We start from the raw sequence: 19403 nt of genomic DNA, 5'->3' as shown, positions 1-19403 counted from the left end.
GGCCGGGGAGCCATCTTAAGTTGAGGCTGCATAGGCCTTGTGGTGCATGTGATTCAGATTCTATTCAGTTGAACCTCTGGTTACAAAGTTGGTTGGACAGTGTTCTCGAAGCTACCAGCATGAGTTTGACCAGACTGCAGGAGGACAGCAAGACTGGAGTCTGCAGGTCCCTTATTTTGGCTGCTGGTCCCTTATTTTCAAATCCGTAAGTTGACAGCTATGGTAATTCTATAAGTTCTCCTGCTTGGAAATGCGGGTGTCCCTGACGCTTCCACACCCCTGAAACAAAGCACAGAAAACTGTGCTGTCCCAATGAATCATGGGAAGTGTAGTTTTTAAGGCTGAGAGTTTTTATCAGACCACTGTTCCCCACACAGAGCTACAGTTCCCAGAGTTTCCTAGGAAGAGGAATTGGTTATTAAACCACTCTGAGAAATGTATGCAGGTGACTCTCAGCTTACCCAAGGGTTACATTCTGGGGGACAGTACATAAAGCCAAAATCATGTATTGTCAAAACACATTGGGTGCAATAGTAGGTGGGAGTGCCAAAGTCTTTCCCCAGAGAACCACTAGCTTTCCATCCCTTTTAAATTGTTTTTTTTTTAATTGCCAAGCGCATATGCACACAAGTTAAATATGCATAAATTGTGTATGTTCAGATGGGGCCTAAGACTTTTTTAAAAAAATGTAAGCAAGTACTTTTATTTTGGATATGTTTCATAGATTGACTATGTTTCTATAGATTGTCTTCAGGCTTCCGTTTGTGGATATACTAACCTGGTACCTAATCCACACTTTCTCACATAGGTGACTCCTTTTCTGAAATAGCTTCACTGGATTCCCGTTCCTTTCTGGGCCCAATTCTAAGTGCTTAGGTTAGGACCAGGATATCTTCTTCCATATGATCCAGCCTACATAGTAAGATTTGATGGTGAGGCTCCCCTTCAATCTTTACTAATGAGATCTGGTTGAGATAAAGGTGGTGGCCTTCTCAGTAGCCAGGCCCAAAATTGTGGAACTGTGCCTCAGCCCTGAGCCCTCCCTGATGGCTTCCCACCACCACCACTTTGCAAAGGCTTTTCTTTTCCAGCAGACCTTTCTCTTGCCAAACTTTTTTTTAAACCTCTGTTTATTGGAGGGTTTCTTTAAACACTTGCTCTTCTCTCTTTATCTTTTATCTTGTGGTTTTATCTTGCAATGTTCTCACTGTAATTATTCTAAGCGCCTCAAGCATTTTAATAGGAAGATAAAGGAATAAATTAAGACAATTAAAGTGATGGCTATCATTATTCCTGAGGCTATAATGCCTAATGCAGTCTTATGCATGTCTACTCAGAAGGAAGCCACTTTCACTTCAATGAGGCTTACTCTCAGGTATGTATGAACAGGATTGTAGTTGTAACATATTTTTGTTGGGTGCAAAATAACATATTTTGTTTGGTTTACTTGCTGATTCCAAGTAAGGAAGGTTCCATGTCTGCTTAAACCACTGTGTGCAAGGTAAATAATATATTTAAAGCTCTAAGTACTTAAGACCTGATGTGCCTGTCATCTTTGTCAATGCATTTCATGAGGAACTAGGAGATAAACAGCACTCAAAAGTGTCATTTTCATTCAGGTTACAAACTTTATGGCAAATCCTTTCAGAAATTCACCAGAGAAAAGAATTTTCACCAGCTGTCAAGGGAAACAGAAACTAGGCATGAAAAAGCATAGTAAGCTATTGTGTTGGCTATTAAGCAGAAAAGTGGATCATAAGGGCAATAGAACAGTTGTTCAGAACTTAACCTTGCAGTCCCCTGATCTGGAGACTGCAGCAAAGAAGGCTAATCTGCAGGCAAGTTAGGGCAGCTTATATAGGCTGTGGCATCATTCCAAGAGCAAGGATTTCGGTCCTGCCAGCACAAGTGAGGCAATAATGTCAAAAAGAGTTTCTCTTTCCTAACAAATAGGGTCAATTTACCTTTCGTACTATAAAGGCACCTCACTGTGTTTTATGAACACGGAAAAAACAAGCGTAATCTGCTGTGTGCTCCTTTAAAAAAAACCCAGAAACGGCAGTAAGGAAGGTAGCAGAGTCCCAGGTCTGAGCATTTTTAAAGGGACAGCCACATTCTCTTCACTGCAATTTAATAAGCATTCCGTATCTGAGAATCTGTCAGAGACAAAAGGTAAAGTGAGATCAGCCCATGGCGACATGAAACATTTTGTTTCCCAGGCAGGATAATTATTTCTGTGTCTGAGGAAGGCTCCAGAGTCCTCTGTGTGTAAATGGAGTTTACACACATGAAGTTATTCTGCAGTTTAGGAGAAGGAAGGAGAAAGGCCAGCTTCCACTGGTCCCTTCCCTCTCAGATTGTGGGTGCTTCTAGGAGAGTATTTTTGTGGGATTAGTACTCTTCATGCATGCAAATTTTGTGCATCGTATAATGATGATGGCATCACAATTGCAGTCCATATTCCCCAGCCCATTTAATCCAGATTTATCCTTTCAGGGGGAAATCCAGTAAATAACACCCCTTCACCCCCCAAAAAAACCCATAACCCTATTGTTAATGACAATTTGCAAATTAAGCCTCTATGCGATAGTCAATTATGTGGCTTAGCAGAGGAAGCTAGACTAAAAACAAGCTTTCCCGTAGCCTGCCTGGCCCAAGAACCATCAAGTCCTTTCTGTCTTGGACTCCAGCATTTGCCAGCAGCCACTCTACATCAGACAAAAGGCAAGAGAGACTTTTCAGCTGGCCATTGTTAAGCTAAAGAATTTGCTCCTTCAAGATATAGTGATGGCCACCAGCTTGGATGGCTTTAAAGGAGGATTAGATACATTCATGGTTGATAAGGCTATCCATTGCTACAAACCTTGATGGCTATGTTCCACTTCCACTGTCAGAGGTTGTACGCCTCTGAATACCAGTTTGCTGGAACCAGAAAGAGAGGAGAGTGCTGTTTTACTCGGGAGCAGCTTGCAGGCTTCCCATAGGCATCTGGTTGGCCACTGTGAGAAGAGGATGCTAGACCAGATACACCTTTGGCCTGATGCTGCAAGGCTTCTTGTTATGTTCTTATGTGGTCTGCTTGGGCAACTGTTCACCATGGCTTTCTACTGTTGATTCTCATTCCCCTTTACTCTCTTTTGTTTTCTTCGGTAAGACTGTAAATCTTCAGGCAGTGGGCACAATCTGCACTTCAAAGGACGGTTCATGCCCACATTATTTTTCAAACATAGAAATGTCTTACAAAAAACAACAACTCCCTACTCCTGAAATACAAGTTGTCCCTGAGTGAGTATTTTAGATTTCACATATGTATCTGGCTAAAGTTGAAATGATAAAAATACATCATAGGATGCAATTATTTTTGCATGACACAATAATTATCATTGCTCTGAAGTGTTCTGAAGAGCCAAAAAAATCAGTGCCTTCTCCTTCAGGTGAAACATTTTGCAATATGTCAGGAAGAGGACTCCAGGCATATTCTGATGTGTGGAACGCAGGAGTGGCAGAAGGAACAGTAAAGACACACATTAATCTTAACAAAGTATAATTCTGAAGCTGACTAGAATCCTGAGTTCTTGGCATAAAGGGGCAATTTTTAAATGATGCACCAGACTCTTAGCTTGCTTTTGTTTTGTGTTTCATAACTTACTCTCTCACACATTCATTCAAATCTAATCCCTAGGAGTGCTACACAAGGTATGATCAACCTACATTAGAAAAGTGTCGAAATTTTGCCACAGGTGAATTTGTCATTTTTGTCAGGTGGAACCATACTAAAAACAGACAAGAGAACAGCCTGGAACTTCACAGTTCTCAGTTCTAGAAACTTCTTCAACACAGTAGACACAACCTGACATGTACAGAGATGTCCTGTGCTCTGTGGTGACTGATCACAGAGGAGACCTGTGCATGGAAGAAACTTCTGGAATTGCCAGACTTGAACCTGAAGGTTTATGATAAGCTTCAAGGAGGAGCCGGGTGTTCTACAATCCAAAATGGATTTCAAAAGCAAAATGTTTGGTAGCGGACAACTGAATAGAAAAGCTTGCTCCACCAAACCTTTCCTGGAATGGGAATAAAAGAATGTGCCCATCAGTAACTGAAGGCTTCTCCCCAAATCCTGTGAGGCTTGGCTGTGCTGGGCAGTGGACACTGTGCTTCTATGAGGATGAAAGGGAATTGGCAGAATGCAGAACCTAAGGTCCAAGTTGGTACATAGAGCTCTATGAATTGCCATGAAGCTGATATCAACAGCTTGGACTGGCCCAAGACCATTTGCTGCCTGAAGTGAAGAATCAGATGGCACCCAAGGCCAGGCATCATTGTCCTGAAGCTACTGATCCTGCCCCCCCCAACACCCATATACCCACTCTCCCAATGAGGTATGGTTTTGTTAAAAAACTATCTGTTGCTATGCAGCAGCAGCTGAGCATGTGCATTTTGGGTAAATTAAGATGGTGGACAGCCACTGCAGACAGGAGCCAACCTTAGTTCCCATTCAAAGCAGCAGCTCTGTCCACCCACTGCTGAAATGGTCACCCAGAGGTTGTTAAGTGGCAACACAGCCGTGTCAGGCCGGTGAGGGGCGGCTTGTAGCCCATGGGGCCCTCTGCCAGTGCCCAACCTGAACAGCCACTGATGTCCAGCCTGATGCCACCCCCTCCCGTTCCACATACAGAAGCTGATGGGATTGGCAGAGGAATCTTACTTCAAGGCTTGTGACGGGACAGTATCCTATGCTGCAGATCAGCAGACTGTCTTAGGGTCTGCAGGACAGGCCATGTGGTACACATAGCTCTGTCTGCCAATGTCTTACCAATGCTCCTTGCTTGCTGGTCTCTACCTGCTTCAGCAACCAGCTCCCCTTCCCTAACTGTAGAGAAGCAAACCAGGACTATGAATTTCTGCCCGTTTCAAAAGGCATTGGCTTGTAGTGTAACTGAGCAGCAAGTGTGTTTTCTCCCCTACCTCTACAGCATGGGAGATACCTCTGTGATGAAAACTGCAGGCTACGCTGCCTTTTTAATACCCAATTTCAAGTTATACACACAGACAAAAATGACTATTGGCAATTTTATTTATACTAAATTAAACTTTATTGACTAAGGTTTGCTCTCCAGACAAGGTGATTTGATGAACTATGGCGGCATACATGCAATCAATGAGCTCGGCAATGGTTTTAACATGGAATGTCAAACAACTTAGTAAAAACCTAGCATATTAACCCCAAACTCTGTACAGGTGCACAATGAAACCAAGGCTATGTTCCTTGTGGAACTGTGTTGAAGTATAAGGCACTGCGGTTGAAAAAGAAAATAAAAACTGATATATTTCCTTAGCATATATTTCAAATAAATTAGAATTGTACTCTTTCAGCCTCACTTACACCCCAAACAAAAAAAATTATGTGCAAATATCAAAGCTGTCACTGAGAAGGAATGAACTATCAAAATTGAACTGAACCATGTTATAGTTGAACTGATTTGTAAGTGAATGACAAGCAAGATATGCTTGTTTCTATAAAAACAGATGTAGGCATCATATTATTAGTACAGCTCAAAGCCGTTTGTATAAGGGTCCATTCACACAATCCACTGAGGTTGCAGTTATCAAGTGCTTTCTTTCACATTCCTTTGTTCCATCAATGATGGGATCTATGATGCGTAACCTTAAACTATCATGTGGTAACTGCAGCTACTGCGTGATTTACATGGATGTGTAAATTGTACCCAAGTCTCTCACATTATTGGCAGGCTAACACTCCCCCCTCCCCCTCCCCACCCCCAGTACTATCATCTCTGTTATTCAAGCATAAGTTAAAACAAGTCAGAGAAATGGACTCAGTAACCTAGCAGGTTTCTTCTTCCTTAATTTTTTACGAAGCAAAATAATCGAGAACTTCTGAAGCATGCGGCTTTCGGTGTTCTACTCACAGTTCAAGCAAAGCTTCTATTTGGAATGCAAGTGGAAGTTTTTCAAAGGTTGTCAGGGCTTGGTTCTTAAGATGGCATTCATATTTTGTAAAAATGGTAAATTATCCACTACAGGATGCATGGGAATAATATTAAGATTTGTAAAACTAACATTTGACTTGTTTGCACTGCTGAAATCATTTAATGTAAACATCATAGTGACCCATAATATCCCAAAATGCTTAAGAATTTTTGTGTGCATATTAGTTTGAGAGTTCATCAACTCCAGGCACCCTTGTCTTTAAAAACAACACAGAAGTAAACACAGATTTAAGGGTACTGATGTATGCACAGATCTCTCCATTAAACAGCAGTTGTAATTTAACTGGATATGTGCATATCAGCGCTCTGGAAAGGGTTGGTGGGGCAGTGAATAGACCTAACCCATATGCTGTTGAACTTAGTGGAAGCGTTCCCATCAATTTTAACCACATTCTAGTTGCTGGGATTCCATCTTCACCATTCAAATCTCATTGAAGTTAATAGAATTCTGTCATAAATTGGTTTGCTGACAGCAGACAGCATTAAACAAACACAAATTAAACAAATAAAAATGGCTTCAGTGTCCAGCTTTACATTTCACACCTGGGAATGGGTGGCAGGTGCTTGTGATTGTAAGATAACAAGCAATGATGGTGCAGAACAGGGCTTCCAACCTACACTCTCAATTAGATTGTTCTGTCTAAAACCCTGGGAACACCTGGGCAAAGCATAGTGGGTGGGCCTTAACTGAAATGTAGGTTGATTGATGGATTGATTCCAAGGAATTAAATGATTGAATGTATAGACACAGACAAGTTTTCTACCAGGAAATTTTCCTTCAAAGTGCACATTAACAATGGAATGTTCTTTATAGGAAAATGATCAAAATCTGACTTAAGACTGCCAGTTATTCAATAAAAGAATATCATCTCCATTTCATCCTGACCAAAAGAATTTTCTCAGGTTTAACCTTTGTTTTTAGTATAACAAAAACAAAACTCTTTAGAAAAATCAGCATATTATACACACACATATCCAGGCATTTTATAACCTTTGCTAAAACAAAACAAACCCAAACCCAGCTACTGTAATGTTGACTAAGTTTTAAAAAAATTAAAATTAGCATTTAAAATTTTAAAAACTGACTACTTTAAATACCAACATGTGCTGTATGTCTCCAAATCACCCCAGCTTCCCACTTAAAAAAAAATCCCAATGTTTTTTGTTTGTTAAAATCTCCAGGCTGAGATTGTTAAAGTACCACCTCCAATGGAACTGCATGAACACCACATGTGCATCTTCTAATGCATTTCATATCATAGTTGTGTTAAGTATTACTGTTGCTACAGAGGGTTAGATTTCCAGATCATCAGGTCGAGGTCTGCTGCTGGCTCGACTGCTAGCTCTGCTTGGAGGCCGTTGGTCTACCACCTTGAGAGGTTGTAGCTCATGCCCAGAGCCCATTTTTTTCGTGTTCTCAGGATCATCAGGGAATTCAAAGGGCTGGGCATGTGAATTCGAAATGGTGCTCCCAGCCTGTCCAATCCTGTTCTGCTCAGCACTGTAATTTGCCCAGTTCTGTTCGCTGGCTTGCTTATTGTAGTTACGGCAGGAGGACGAATTGTTCCTGTCTCCAGTAACCAGCTTGTATCCTGGCGGAGACATGGGCGACAAGGGGGCAGTTGGAGAGGAGCAGCCATTGAAGTAGGCGTATTTTGGGGATCCACATTCCTTGGAGGGGCTCATGCCACTGTTGGGTGAGAAAGGGTTGCTTTTTGTCTTCATGCGATCCTTGATGCTCTTGAGGGTGACGTAGAAAATCTCAATGATGTTCAAGCTAAGGGAGACGATAGACACCACCAGCATGAAGATGATGAAGATGGTTTTCTCCGTGGGTCGGGAGAGGAAGCAATCCACCTTGTGTGGGCATGGATATCTCTCACACGTGTAGATGGCGTGCAGGGTGAACCCATAGATGTACCACTGTATGAGCACGAATGCGACCTCAAAGAAAGATTTGAAGATGATGCTGATGATGTAGGTGCGAAGCAGCCCCCCGCGCATCTTGACTTTGCCATGCTCTTCAATCCCATACTTGAATTTCTTGATTTCTATTTGCTTGAGGTGGAGGTCTACGTTGACCCCTTCGCTTTGCACCACCTTGAGCTCTTCTTCTCTCCTGTTTAGCTTCTCTTCCTTCCGCATCACATAAAATACGTGTGCCAAGTACATGAGGGTTGGCACGGACACAAAAATGAACTGCAGGACCCAGAAGCGCACATGGGAGATGGGAAACGACTTGTCGTAGCAGACGTTTTCGCAACCAGGCTGCTGGGTGTTGCACCGGAATGCTGACTGCTCGTCTCCCCAAGCAGACTCTACAGCTGTCCCCAGCAGCAAGATTCGGAAAATGAAAAGGACAGAAAGCCACACCTTTCCTCCTGCGGTGGAATAGGCTTGGACTTTGTCAAGGAGCCTTCCCAGAGCACTCCAGTCACCCATCTTCACTGCCTGCTACCTACAGAGAAACAACAAAAATTGCTCAAGTATTGCCTGCTGTACAGTCAAAATAGTGTGCTCTTAAAGGGAGATGCATGAGTTGTCACACCTGAATCATGGATTGCAAGAGATATGGTAGCAACTAGAGCTAAAACACAGAAGACTAGAAAATCTACCACTTTCATAAATATGAGTATAGTTCTAAGCGCTCATAATTCTAGTTCTAAGCATTCATAATTGGGTCTCAGCCATTTCACATTTGTTTATGTAGTTTATTTCTTTTCATACTATAGATCAAGAAAGAGATAGGACCTGTGACCTTCTGCATACCATGCATGTGCTTCACCACTAAGTTTACCACCCCAAAGACTGGTCATGTACCCAACAGATGTTTGCGGGTCATTAAGTCTGGTGAAGACTGTAGCCCCTGTCCTGAGCCCCTAACATACAACAGTGGGATTTGTGGACATAATTCCACACTGATTTCTCTGCTGGGACAGGTGGCTGGTGCTGTCAGCTTGACAGTGTTCATAACTCATGAGGAGAGGGAGAGACAAGGTGCCTGATATCATTCCCCAAAACAAGTGATTGGTGACATTACACTGTGGTGAATGTTGGAATTTTGCCCCTGCGTAGCATTGTTTTGTGCATGAAGGGTTTCATCAAGAGGCAGAAACCATTTGTGGGAGCTTTAACATGTAGGTCATCCTGGTTGCGTGGGGTGACTATGAATGCAAAGTAGATTTGCAAGCCACAAGTGTTTAAATAGAAAGTTATGAAGCTTGTCTTTGAAAGGCTTCCTTTTTCTTCATTCTATCCGAGAGAGAGCCATTCTGCTGTCAAGTAATAACTTCTTGATTTCATTAACTAGCTTGGTGCCGATGTTAAAATATGCCATTATCAGACTTCCCTCCAGGCTTAATGGTGTTTTGTTTTTTTCACAGCATCGTGTTATTTCAGATTGAAAGTATGATTGGAGACAAAAGAAGCATTATTGCTAGAAAGTTTTGGATTATTTGTTTTTAATTACATTCCTCTCTGGTCCATTAATATGGGAAGATATATTCCAAGTCTTAGCTGTTTAACACTATGTCAGCAATATTTCTTTTCAAATTATCAATAATTTTAAATTTTGTTTTAGTAGGCAAAATGAAGTTTTGTTTTTTCTCTAGGCTATACTGTATTTACTTCAGGAAGAAGCATTTCTTGGGTGAATTACTAAAAACACAAATATTTTTCAACAAAACTATTCACTGCAAATATCCCTAAAGCTCTGCTAGTAGCTCATCAGAAGATTCTAAGGAGATATACAGTTTTAAAGAGACAAGGAATCTTATCCCCCTTTGGGGGAAATTAGAATGGTATCCAACTAAACAATTACTCTAACGCAACAACTTTTAGCTGCACAATATGACTTCCTCACCCTCTCCTCTCCCTGTACACCTCCTAGATCTGCTCTAGGGTTTCCCTCAACTCTCCTGGGCAGATTTAGGAGGGCGTGGGGTACATATGTGGAGAGGAGGCGGCCCAGAAGCTGCACTGCACAGTGAAAAGCCATGGCATTAGTGTAGGTCTTTAGTTTTATTAATTTTTGAGTGACACTATTTTGATTTAGCAGCTAATGAACGAAGTCTGCAATTCACAGCATTCTTGTTGGGAAATGTGCTCTGTTGAACACAGGGTGGCATTTTTCAGTCAACATGCATGGGATTGCATTGAATGGTTTGATCCTGAGCACAAGTCCTGGGTAACACAAGAAGAACTCTGCTGGATCAGATCAAAGGCCAGCATCCTGTTCCCCAGAGTGGCTAACCAGATGCCTCCAGGAAGCTCCACAAGTGGGACATGGGAGCAACGCTGTCTCTGATGCCGGAGATGGCATGTGATCATTGTGAGGAATGGCCATGGTGAACACACCATGGAAGTAACTCTTGGAATAATATCCATCCTAGCTTTCATATTATAATCCCCACTGAGGGCTGAATGTAAATAAATATCAAACCCTGATCCTAAATGTTTAGGTTGGCCCACCTATGATGTTAGCTATGTTCCTAACATGCTGTTCCTGCAGTGCTGGCATAAAATCATGCTTTATACTTGTCACACCCTGACTTAATCACTTATGTAGCAACACACCGCAGCATAAATGGTTTTTAAGCATGACATTCAAAAGCATCTTAATTTCTTGCAAGTCACTTGTTCCATGTTTGAATATTAACAATGCAGGATTGAAAGCGGAAGAAAGCCAACACTCCCTAGCCCATGAAGATTTTATAGTTGCATGGCAGACTTTCAGGGCCAGCCCAAGACATTCTGCTGCCTGAGTCAGAGCAGCAAATGGTGCTCTTTCCTTCTGGCTCAAGTTGAAGTACATAAAAATTAGTCTGAGATCACAGTCAGAAAATCCCACAAGCACCTTTCCTCCTCCCTGTCAGTAAAAATACAGTATCAATAAATCTGGGGTTATATTTTAGGAACTTTTACCCGGAGCAAAAACTTAATGACCATGGCTAACTTTGGTTCATTAATGTTAATGGTTCTACTCTGAATAAAAGTTAGTTGAGCACAACCCTCAGTAACTATCAAATTGCTGTCTTTTCAGGACACCAAAATCAACTGCCTATGACAGCTACCTCATTCTGCCTAATGGTAGGGCAGGTCCAGGAGAAATAGAAAATCCAATTTAGTCACAGTCAATTCAGGATTGATCTCCGAGTCCTATACACACTTACTAGGGCATAAGCAGCATTGAACTGAATGGGACTTCTGAGTACAGTGGTACCTCGGGTTACATACGCTTCAGGTTACAGACTCCACTAACCCAGAAATAGTACTTCGGGTTAAGAACTTTGCTTCAGGATAAGAACAGAAATCGTGCTCCGGCGGCCCGGCGGCAGCGGGAGGCCCCATTAGCTAAAGTGGTGCTTCAAGTTAAGAACAGTTTCAGGTTAAGAACAGACCTCCAGAATGAATTAAGTTCTTAACCCGAGGTACCACTGTAAACATTAACAGGATTATTGATCTTTTGAAGTCACTTGATTGGGAAAAGTTAGCAGAATAACCAATTGAACTTCAATATTTCCAAATAAATGTGGCTACAATTCAGGAACCAATCTCTGAAAAACCAACTAATGATTTGGCAACGTATAGTTTGGGCAGGTGGAATCCCAGTTTTGTCTGCAGTGGTTTGCAGTGTTGTGCCCAGTGATGACAAGAAGATTTCGGCGGGATTTCTACTGCATTCTATTTCTGCACACAGAAGGCTGCTGCGCTGCTGGCTCAGTCCTTGGGAAGTATCTGTGGAAAATGCAAGGTGCCTTTCCCTGTGCCGCAATCCGGCTCTCGCTCCGCCAGACCAGATGTGAGTTCCACACAGTCAGCACTAGCTCTGCGTCACTCCCTGTCAGACACACAGAGACTTCAGGAGACCAGCTCAAGGCAAGCTTTGCATGGGGTGATCCCGAACAACCAGCTGAACGTGCAGCCACTTCACTTGGCTGGTGGTGCAGGATTATTGCATCCCCCGGGGAACTCATGGAGGGAAGTTATGCACACGCTGTAGATGTGTATCCACTGCTTGTGCAACATCTCTGCTTATTTTCCTCCTTCAGAGGCACTGATGTTGTTCCACCAGCCAAACAGGGAAAGAACTGTACATTCTGCTGGCTGTGTGGGACCATCACGTCTGAAGCAACCCATACAAATAATGAGTAGCGATCAGAGGTGCCAGAACAGTAGATCCAATCTTAAAAGGGGCCTGTCCTTAGTGTCTTCTCAGAAAAAGAGCATGTCATAGGAATAAAATAATGGCAGCACTACTTGGTTAGCGTTTAAGTGACCATATGCAGGAAAAATTTGATCTGCAAACCACAATTGGGAAAGTGAAGCTGTGCCGTGTGCCATAACTTATGGCTCATGTTTTCCAGGGCACACAAGACATTTTCAGTGTTCTAGGATGATGACTGAGCATAATGTCAGAAGGTCAGAAGGAAGGATTTGTCATGGTCCTGTGGGATTGTGGTGGGGAGCATGTGCGCATATTGCAGTTGGCTGGCTAGTTCTTTGGTTCACATAAAATCCTACAAAAAAAACTGGGACTACTTGTGCTTTCAGCCAGCTACCTGTTGGAATTCTAACAGAGTACAAGCATGTGAGATGTAGGCATTTCCAAAGAGTAACCAGGACACAATAAAGAGAGGGTCAGAAATTGCATGAGAACTCCTTAAGAAAAGATATGGGTAGTGATTTACCAATGAGGACCAGGCTGGATATGGAAAATGAGATCTGGTGAGCAGAGAAAAATAACAGAAAATTTCACATGCAAGCCGGAAAAGACATTTTGCCTAGATCTACAGTTGTTGGGTTTTTTTAAAAAAATATCTAAGGACCCAAAATGCCTTTCCTACTGTCCAACAAGGCTACAAACCCAGCTCCAGCTGAGACACTAAAGGTCTTAAATGTGTAGGATTTCACTACAGAGGCAGTGGGCTGCAGTGGTTACAGCAGTGGGCTTGGGCTGCACAGACTCAGGTTCAAATCCCATTTGAACTACAAAGAACACTGGGTGTCCTTGGGCCAGTCAACTTCTGTCAGCCTGAACAGAAGGTTGTTGTGAATATTCAATGGGAGTTAAGGAACCTTGCATACCTCCTGATCTCTTTGGATCAAGGTGAGATAAAAAGAAATGCAATCAATCACTAAAGGGACTACATTTGGGACCAAAATCAGTATGCAGAGAAATGGGACAATAAGGCTCTTCCCCTTCTTTAGTCCCAAAATTGAATCTCCAAGGTCTGTCCAATAACTGAGAGCGAGGTTTTCCCCCCACACTTTTACCAAAGCATGAGATCAACAGGGAGTCCAGCTAACACCTTGAAGATTAAGGCATAAGGCGCCAAGCTCGTTTGTTAGATGCAGGGAGAGTCAAATGCAAGGAGGAAAAGCAGCATGAGGAGTTTCAACTGTGGTACTGAGGTCAACAGCTAAGGAAGCCCTGTAATCATTCATAAAAAGGCCTGCAAACAACATATCAGATAGCCCAATCTAAGCATGCTTCGAGGAGATTATTTGTTTACTCAGAAATATTACTTGGTGGTGAACAGATGTCATCCATGCAAGTGCCTTTCTACTCAACCCCAAGGAGCATTTCCTCGTAGTGCAAAAGAACAGCTTGTTTTTCAGGCCAGATAGGAGAGCCATTGCCTGCTGGATGGAGCTCTGCGTTTACTTGATTGGCATCTGTTTGAGTGCATGCATCTTTAAGCAGTAGTAACTCTGAGTAAACCACTTGACTCTGTGGGACTGACTGTGTAGGATATGGGGAGTCAAGACTGCAATTCTGAGCTCATTTCTACTGCAAAGTTATAGCAGCAAGACACTCACCAAGGAAGACCCATTAAATACAGGAGGATTGTGCTGCACATCTCCCTGAAATAAATTCTGAGCAAAGATACATAGGCCCCTTTGCTTCTTTGCTCAGTTAACCACTCTCTAAGATTGCTTTTCCTTAAGGCTTACTTTCCACCCCCTCATATAAAATGGGAAGCGTCCCACTTAATAGAGCTTCTCTGAAAGGATGAACAGTACAGTTCTTTTGCACGCTTAAAAGTGCTGAACAATAATTGCTTATGATTGCTGCTTTATCATGGTTGGTACAGAGTGCATTATTCTTAAAATCTCAGATTTTTTCCCATCATCTCCCCTTGACCCTTTCAAATTCCGCCTGTTCATCCTTCTCCCATTTGTATTCTAGTTAGGTATCATGGCTCAGCGCCAATGTTTAGCTTTGAACACGGCCAACCGCCCCCCCCCCCCCACCTCCAGCAAACATTACTGTAAACAGTTTCAAAGTCTGGAGGCTTCAAAACTCCAGATGTTAATATGGCTGAATGGAAGCTCAAGGCAGGTCAGCTCCTTCTCTCTCCCGCCCCCCCCCCCAGCTCCTTCCTCCCTGAGAAACAAACAGATTTCTGAAATCACAGAGACATGTCCCTCTGTTGGTTGACCTTGTTGGCGTTAACAAATCTCTCTGTGAACATTCTTCTGCTTCTAAAACACAATGCACCAGATTGAAGGACTAGCGATGTATACTACAGCAGAACCTGATCAGAGAGGTGAAACTGGGCATAAAAGTGTGTGAAAGTTGAAGGGGGGGGAGTGATGTTAAAAATCCACTTTTGTTGCCTTGAATTAGTTTTTCCCTTCCTGACAAGAAGCTTACTCATAGCAGGGACTTTGAGAGCCACCCTGCTATACCTTCAAAAGGAAAAAAACCAGCTTCAGGGTAGATGCCAATACTCTTTCCTTTCCAATCCTACACTATGGTTTTCATAAGAGGTTGCAGAAATGTAGCTTGATGCAGACAGAGACAATATTCTCTGAAAGACTTTGGTAATACGCAATTTCAGTCTAGAGTAACCAAAAGGTTTCGCAAGCATTGCCAGCCTGCGGTGATATAAGATCCCTTCCACACAGTCCACATCTGGGGTTGAACACTAACTGTACAGATTCCCTTGAAATCCCCATCAATTTTTAGCTCAGTTGTTCAAAATAGAAAATCAGGAGGAAATAAGCAAAGGCCGCCTGAAAGACATCCCGTTACGAGTTAACAGAAGCGCAGGCAGCATTTGAACAAAGCCCCTAATTAAGGACCTTGCATTGTATGAACTATTAAAGACAAGCCATGATTTCCATATGAAAGTGAAATGTGTGTACGCGTGTGTTGAGAGGGGGTACTTGGAAATACTTGAGGTAGGATCTAACTGCTTTAACTTGGTGACCCTTTCAAAGCAACTGAGAGATCACAACACTGTTGTGGTGTGATTACTGTGCCCCAAAGTTGGATGCTCTCTCCACAGAAAGAATTTCTTTTGTTATATGGGGTGAGGTACAATAAAACAGGCTCCCTTGGTAAATGAGATGGAAAAACCTGGCAAATAAAATGTTACAGTGTGAAAATGAAGCACCCAAATCAACTGAAATAAATGATATCTCTCCCCAAGTACAGTTCTCTGATAAAATTCTGGTACATTTAAAATGTGCCCCCAAAGAGGCGCATAGAGGAGGAGTCCTTGCAGCTGTAACAGGATTTTTTTAAAAAAAAGAACAGTAGTAAAACTCTTGCACTTAAAATATTCATTTCTTTAAAGTCTGAGGTAATCACAGTCCTCTGAAAAGATTTGCTTGGAACTAACTTGAAGTTAAAAAACCCCGCTCAAACCCAAACCCTTTTCCATCCTTACCTTGCTTGTCAGCAGTGAAGAAAGTCAAACAAAGTTCCTCAGAGGGTTAAAACTCAAAAGGCAGAAACTTCTTCAGGCACCCAACCTGCCTATTTAAACTTTAAAAGTCCCCTGCTCTTTTGTCTTGTGACGTCCTTTCCTTGCCCCTTTCCTGAAAGAAAAGTGCTGAGAACTCATTTAAAAAACAGAACAAAACAAAAACCCCTTTTTCATCCTAACTTGAAGCGCTGCAAGAGCTTTTAAAAAGTTTTCAAGCCACTAACTGTGAGGGAGGAGGAGAAAAGGAGGGGTGAAAGCATAAGAGGTGGGGCTGCCAAGGAATGGGGAGGAGGAAAGGAGGAGAGAAGACAGAAGCTGTAGACAGCATGGGGTGGGGGCAAAGTGGGGAGAGAGAGGGGAAAGGAGGGAGCATCAAAGTGGCTGAGTAAGCACAAACTTGCAAAGAAAGGGGGGTGGGATACATGAAAGAGACCGAACTGGGACGGTATCCAGAGCCGTCTTGCTGTAGGGAAGTGACACAGTTTAATTTACGGTATGAAATACAACTCTCCCAAGGTGCGTGGTTTGCCTAGATCATGAATTTGCTGCAGACCAGTGGCGATGAGTTGAAGTGGATTCCTTCAGCAGCTGGCCTACAGGAATTTCCGATAGCTGCCGGGGTGTTAGTAGCAGAAGCAGTGCTTCCCTAAACTGCACTGGCACCGTTTCAGGTCAATCAGACGGAGGTGCGCACTCCCCACACAGCTTTTAAGGAGTCAAAGTGTGGAGAAAGAGATGGGCTTCTTTCCACCCCCTGTGCCAACTCCCATATTCTGTCAGAACTTGTAGTTTTGTGTCTCCTTCTCGCCTCCTTTCTGCTGGATTGTCCGGTGAACTTCGCATACAGTACATAGAGAGTACTCCAGGGTGGCACAAACAAACCTTCTGCCAACGGAGCGAGGGGGAAAAAAAGGGAATACCAGCAAAGTGTTGGAAATAGGCATCTTGGCACAGGGCAGCCAGCTGCTCTGTGAACGAGGCAAGGGGTTCCTCACGCAATTCCACAGCCATGCTAAAAAAGCACCATGTGGAAACACTGAGAAAGGGGAGGCAAGCCCAAAGAAGAAATTCACCACAGCAGTTAACACAACCCATTTGCCTGGTTGTTGTTTTTTAAGTGCAGAGCAGCAGATTGGTCTTGTTTAAATATGGCCTTTTCATCTTCCTTTCGACTCTGGAAATTGGTATGGGTGGACAAAAACAAATTGAACAAAACAGCAATGAAGAAGAAAAAGAACCCTGCTGGGTCAGGGATCAGTACTATTAACTACTGTATCCTGTCTCTCACAGTGACCCAAACAAGGTGCCTTTGGGAAGCCCACAAGCAGCATTCAGATGTTACATTCAGCAATCATGGCTGGTAGCCATTGATAGCGTTATCCTTCAGGAATCCATGCTTTGGGCCTGATTTCATTGTCTGATGGAAGTGACATTGATCCAGTAGATTGGGATCCAGTAGGTCTTGGGCTGGCTCCGCCCTGCCCTCAGAACACCTCAGAAGAAAAGAGAGTGCCCTCTCCTATTTCATATAAAAAAGCTGACTAGCCAGGCTGTGAAATCTTACTTCAACACAGCAAACAGAACTGCAGGCTAATTTGGGAGACGCAGGTCAGGTCAGGTAGCACACACGGCCCTGTCTGCCAGCACCTCACCCTTGCAGACCTGCCCTTCGCTGAGGCACCTGACTCATGCTGCCTAATGGCAGAGCTGGCCCTGAGACTTCCTGATGCTGCTAGACTCCAACTCCCATCATTGCTGACCATTGGCCATGCTGGCTGGGACTGATGGGAGTTGAAGTTCAGCAACATCTGGAGGGCCACAAGCTAATCCCGCTACAGCAGAGATTCTGCCTGACTGCAGTAGAAACCTAGACTAAAGCTAATTTTGAAAGGGGTAAAATTTTGTATATAGGTTATATAAGTCTGGCCATGGTATAGCCTTTGTGTGAGTTAAAAATAAAAATGTAGATTTCCCCTTCAGTCCAAGTCCTGTTTAAGTTTTGAGTTGGCAATCATATACACACTTTTCTGAAAGTAAGCTTCGTTTAACTCAGTGGGCCAACTTCTCATAACACTGCCATACGTCTAGACATTACTGGAATTTCAAAGGCAGAAATGAATTTCCGCAATGTGGCACTTTGTCCTGGATGTTTGGCAAGTTAATCGAAAAAATGTGTTTTTTTAAAAAAAAAGCTCAACAATTTTTTGGGGTCTTCATAAAAGAAGCTCAACAACTTTTGAGGTGTCCTGGTTTATAGTTTTTGAAATATGGCGACCCTAGACTTCTCTTTTTTTTAAAAAAAAAGATATTTATTAAAATTTCAAAAGAAATTACAAAAGTAATAGAAAAATAGAAAAAAGAAAACAAAAGATACAAAATACAGAGGAAATAAAAACAATTAAAAATAAATCCATCTTTCCATGTCTTGCCTTTCATTTACTTGTTTCCCTGACCTCCTCACACCTCCCTTTTTTGTATTCCGGTTCGAATGGTTAATTCAGCAAATCCTTTCCCTCTTTGTTTTTATCTTAATTCTTTATCTTAACATATTATAACTTTATATTTTCATCTATTAACAATCCATTTTTACATACTCCTTTTTAACATTGTTGCTAAAACCGCTTCATTTCATTCCGACATCATTTTAGCATTCATTAATTTTACAATGTTTCTGTAGATAATCTTTAAATTTCTTCCAATCTTCTTCCACCGACTCTTCTCCCTGGTCTCGGATTCTGCCAGTCATTTCCGCCAATTCCATACAGTCTATCACTTTCATCTGCCATTCTTCCAGGGTGGGTAGATCTTGTGTCTTCCAATACTTTGCAATGAGTATTCTTGCTGCTGTTGTAGTGTACATAAAAAAAGTTCTATCCTTCTTTAACACCAATTGGCCGACCATGCCCAGGAGAAAGGCCTCTGGTTTCTTCAAGAAGGTATATTTAAATACCTTTTTCATTTCATTATATATCATCTCCCAGAAAGCCTTAATCCTTGGGCACGTCCACCAAAGGTGAAAGAATGTGCCTTCATTTTCTTCACATTTCCAACATTTATTATCGGGCAAATGGTAGATTTTTGCAAGCTTGACTGGTGTCATGTACCACCTGTATATCATTTTCATAATATTCTCTCTTAAGGCATTACATGCCGTGAATTTCATACCTGTGGTCCACAACTGTTCCCAGTCAGCAAACATAATGTTATGTCCAACATCTTGTGCCCATTTAATCATAGCAGATTTAACCGTTTCATCCTGAGTATTCCATTTCAACAGCAAGTTATACATTCTTGATAGTATCTTAGTTTTGGGGTCTAACAGTTCTGTTTCCAATTTTGATTTTTCCACCTGGAAGCCAATTTTTTTGTCCAGGTTGTAAGCCTCCCTTATTTGATAGTAATAAAGCCAGTCTCGCACTTTATCTTTTAGTTTCTCAAAGCTGCAATTTCAATTTGTCTCCTTCTTGTTCCAAAACCTCCCAATATTTCGGCCATTTGGCCTCCATATTGAGCTTTTTCTGAGCCTTCGCTTCCATCAGTGATAACCACCTTGGGGTTTTGTTTTCAAGTAAATCTTTATATCTTATCCAGACATTAAACAATGCTTTCCTGACAATATGGTTTTTAAATGTTTTGTGTGCTTTAACCTTGTCATACCACAGATATGCAT

General features: G+C 42.3%; 1 protein-coding gene across 1 annotated transcript; it reads right to left on the bottom strand.

The window, feature by feature from the left end:
• Window positions 1–5072: 5072 nt before the first annotated feature.
• GJA1 (gap junction protein alpha 1) lies at window positions 5073–15985 on the bottom strand. The gene is made up of 2 exons (XM_083608739.1): window positions 15695–15985; window positions 5073–8472 (listed from the first exon to the last, which is right to left on the bottom strand). The coding sequence occupies exon 2, from the start codon at window positions 8454–8456 to the stop codon at window positions 7308–7310; it is 1149 nt and encodes a 382-aa protein (XP_083464865.1). The 5' UTR covers window positions 8457–8472; window positions 15695–15985; the 3' UTR covers window positions 5073–7307.
• Window positions 15986–19403: the final 3418 nt, after the last annotated feature.

The sequence above is a fragment of the Podarcis filfolensis genome (assembly GCF_964270895.1).
Source record: "Podarcis filfolensis genome assembly, chromosome: 3".
Classification (NCBI taxonomy): domain Eukaryota; kingdom Metazoa; phylum Chordata; class Lepidosauria; order Squamata; family Lacertidae; genus Podarcis; species Podarcis filfolensis.
The sequence above is the reverse complement of the archived record's forward strand: the minus strand, read 5'-3'. Positions and strand labels throughout refer to the sequence as shown.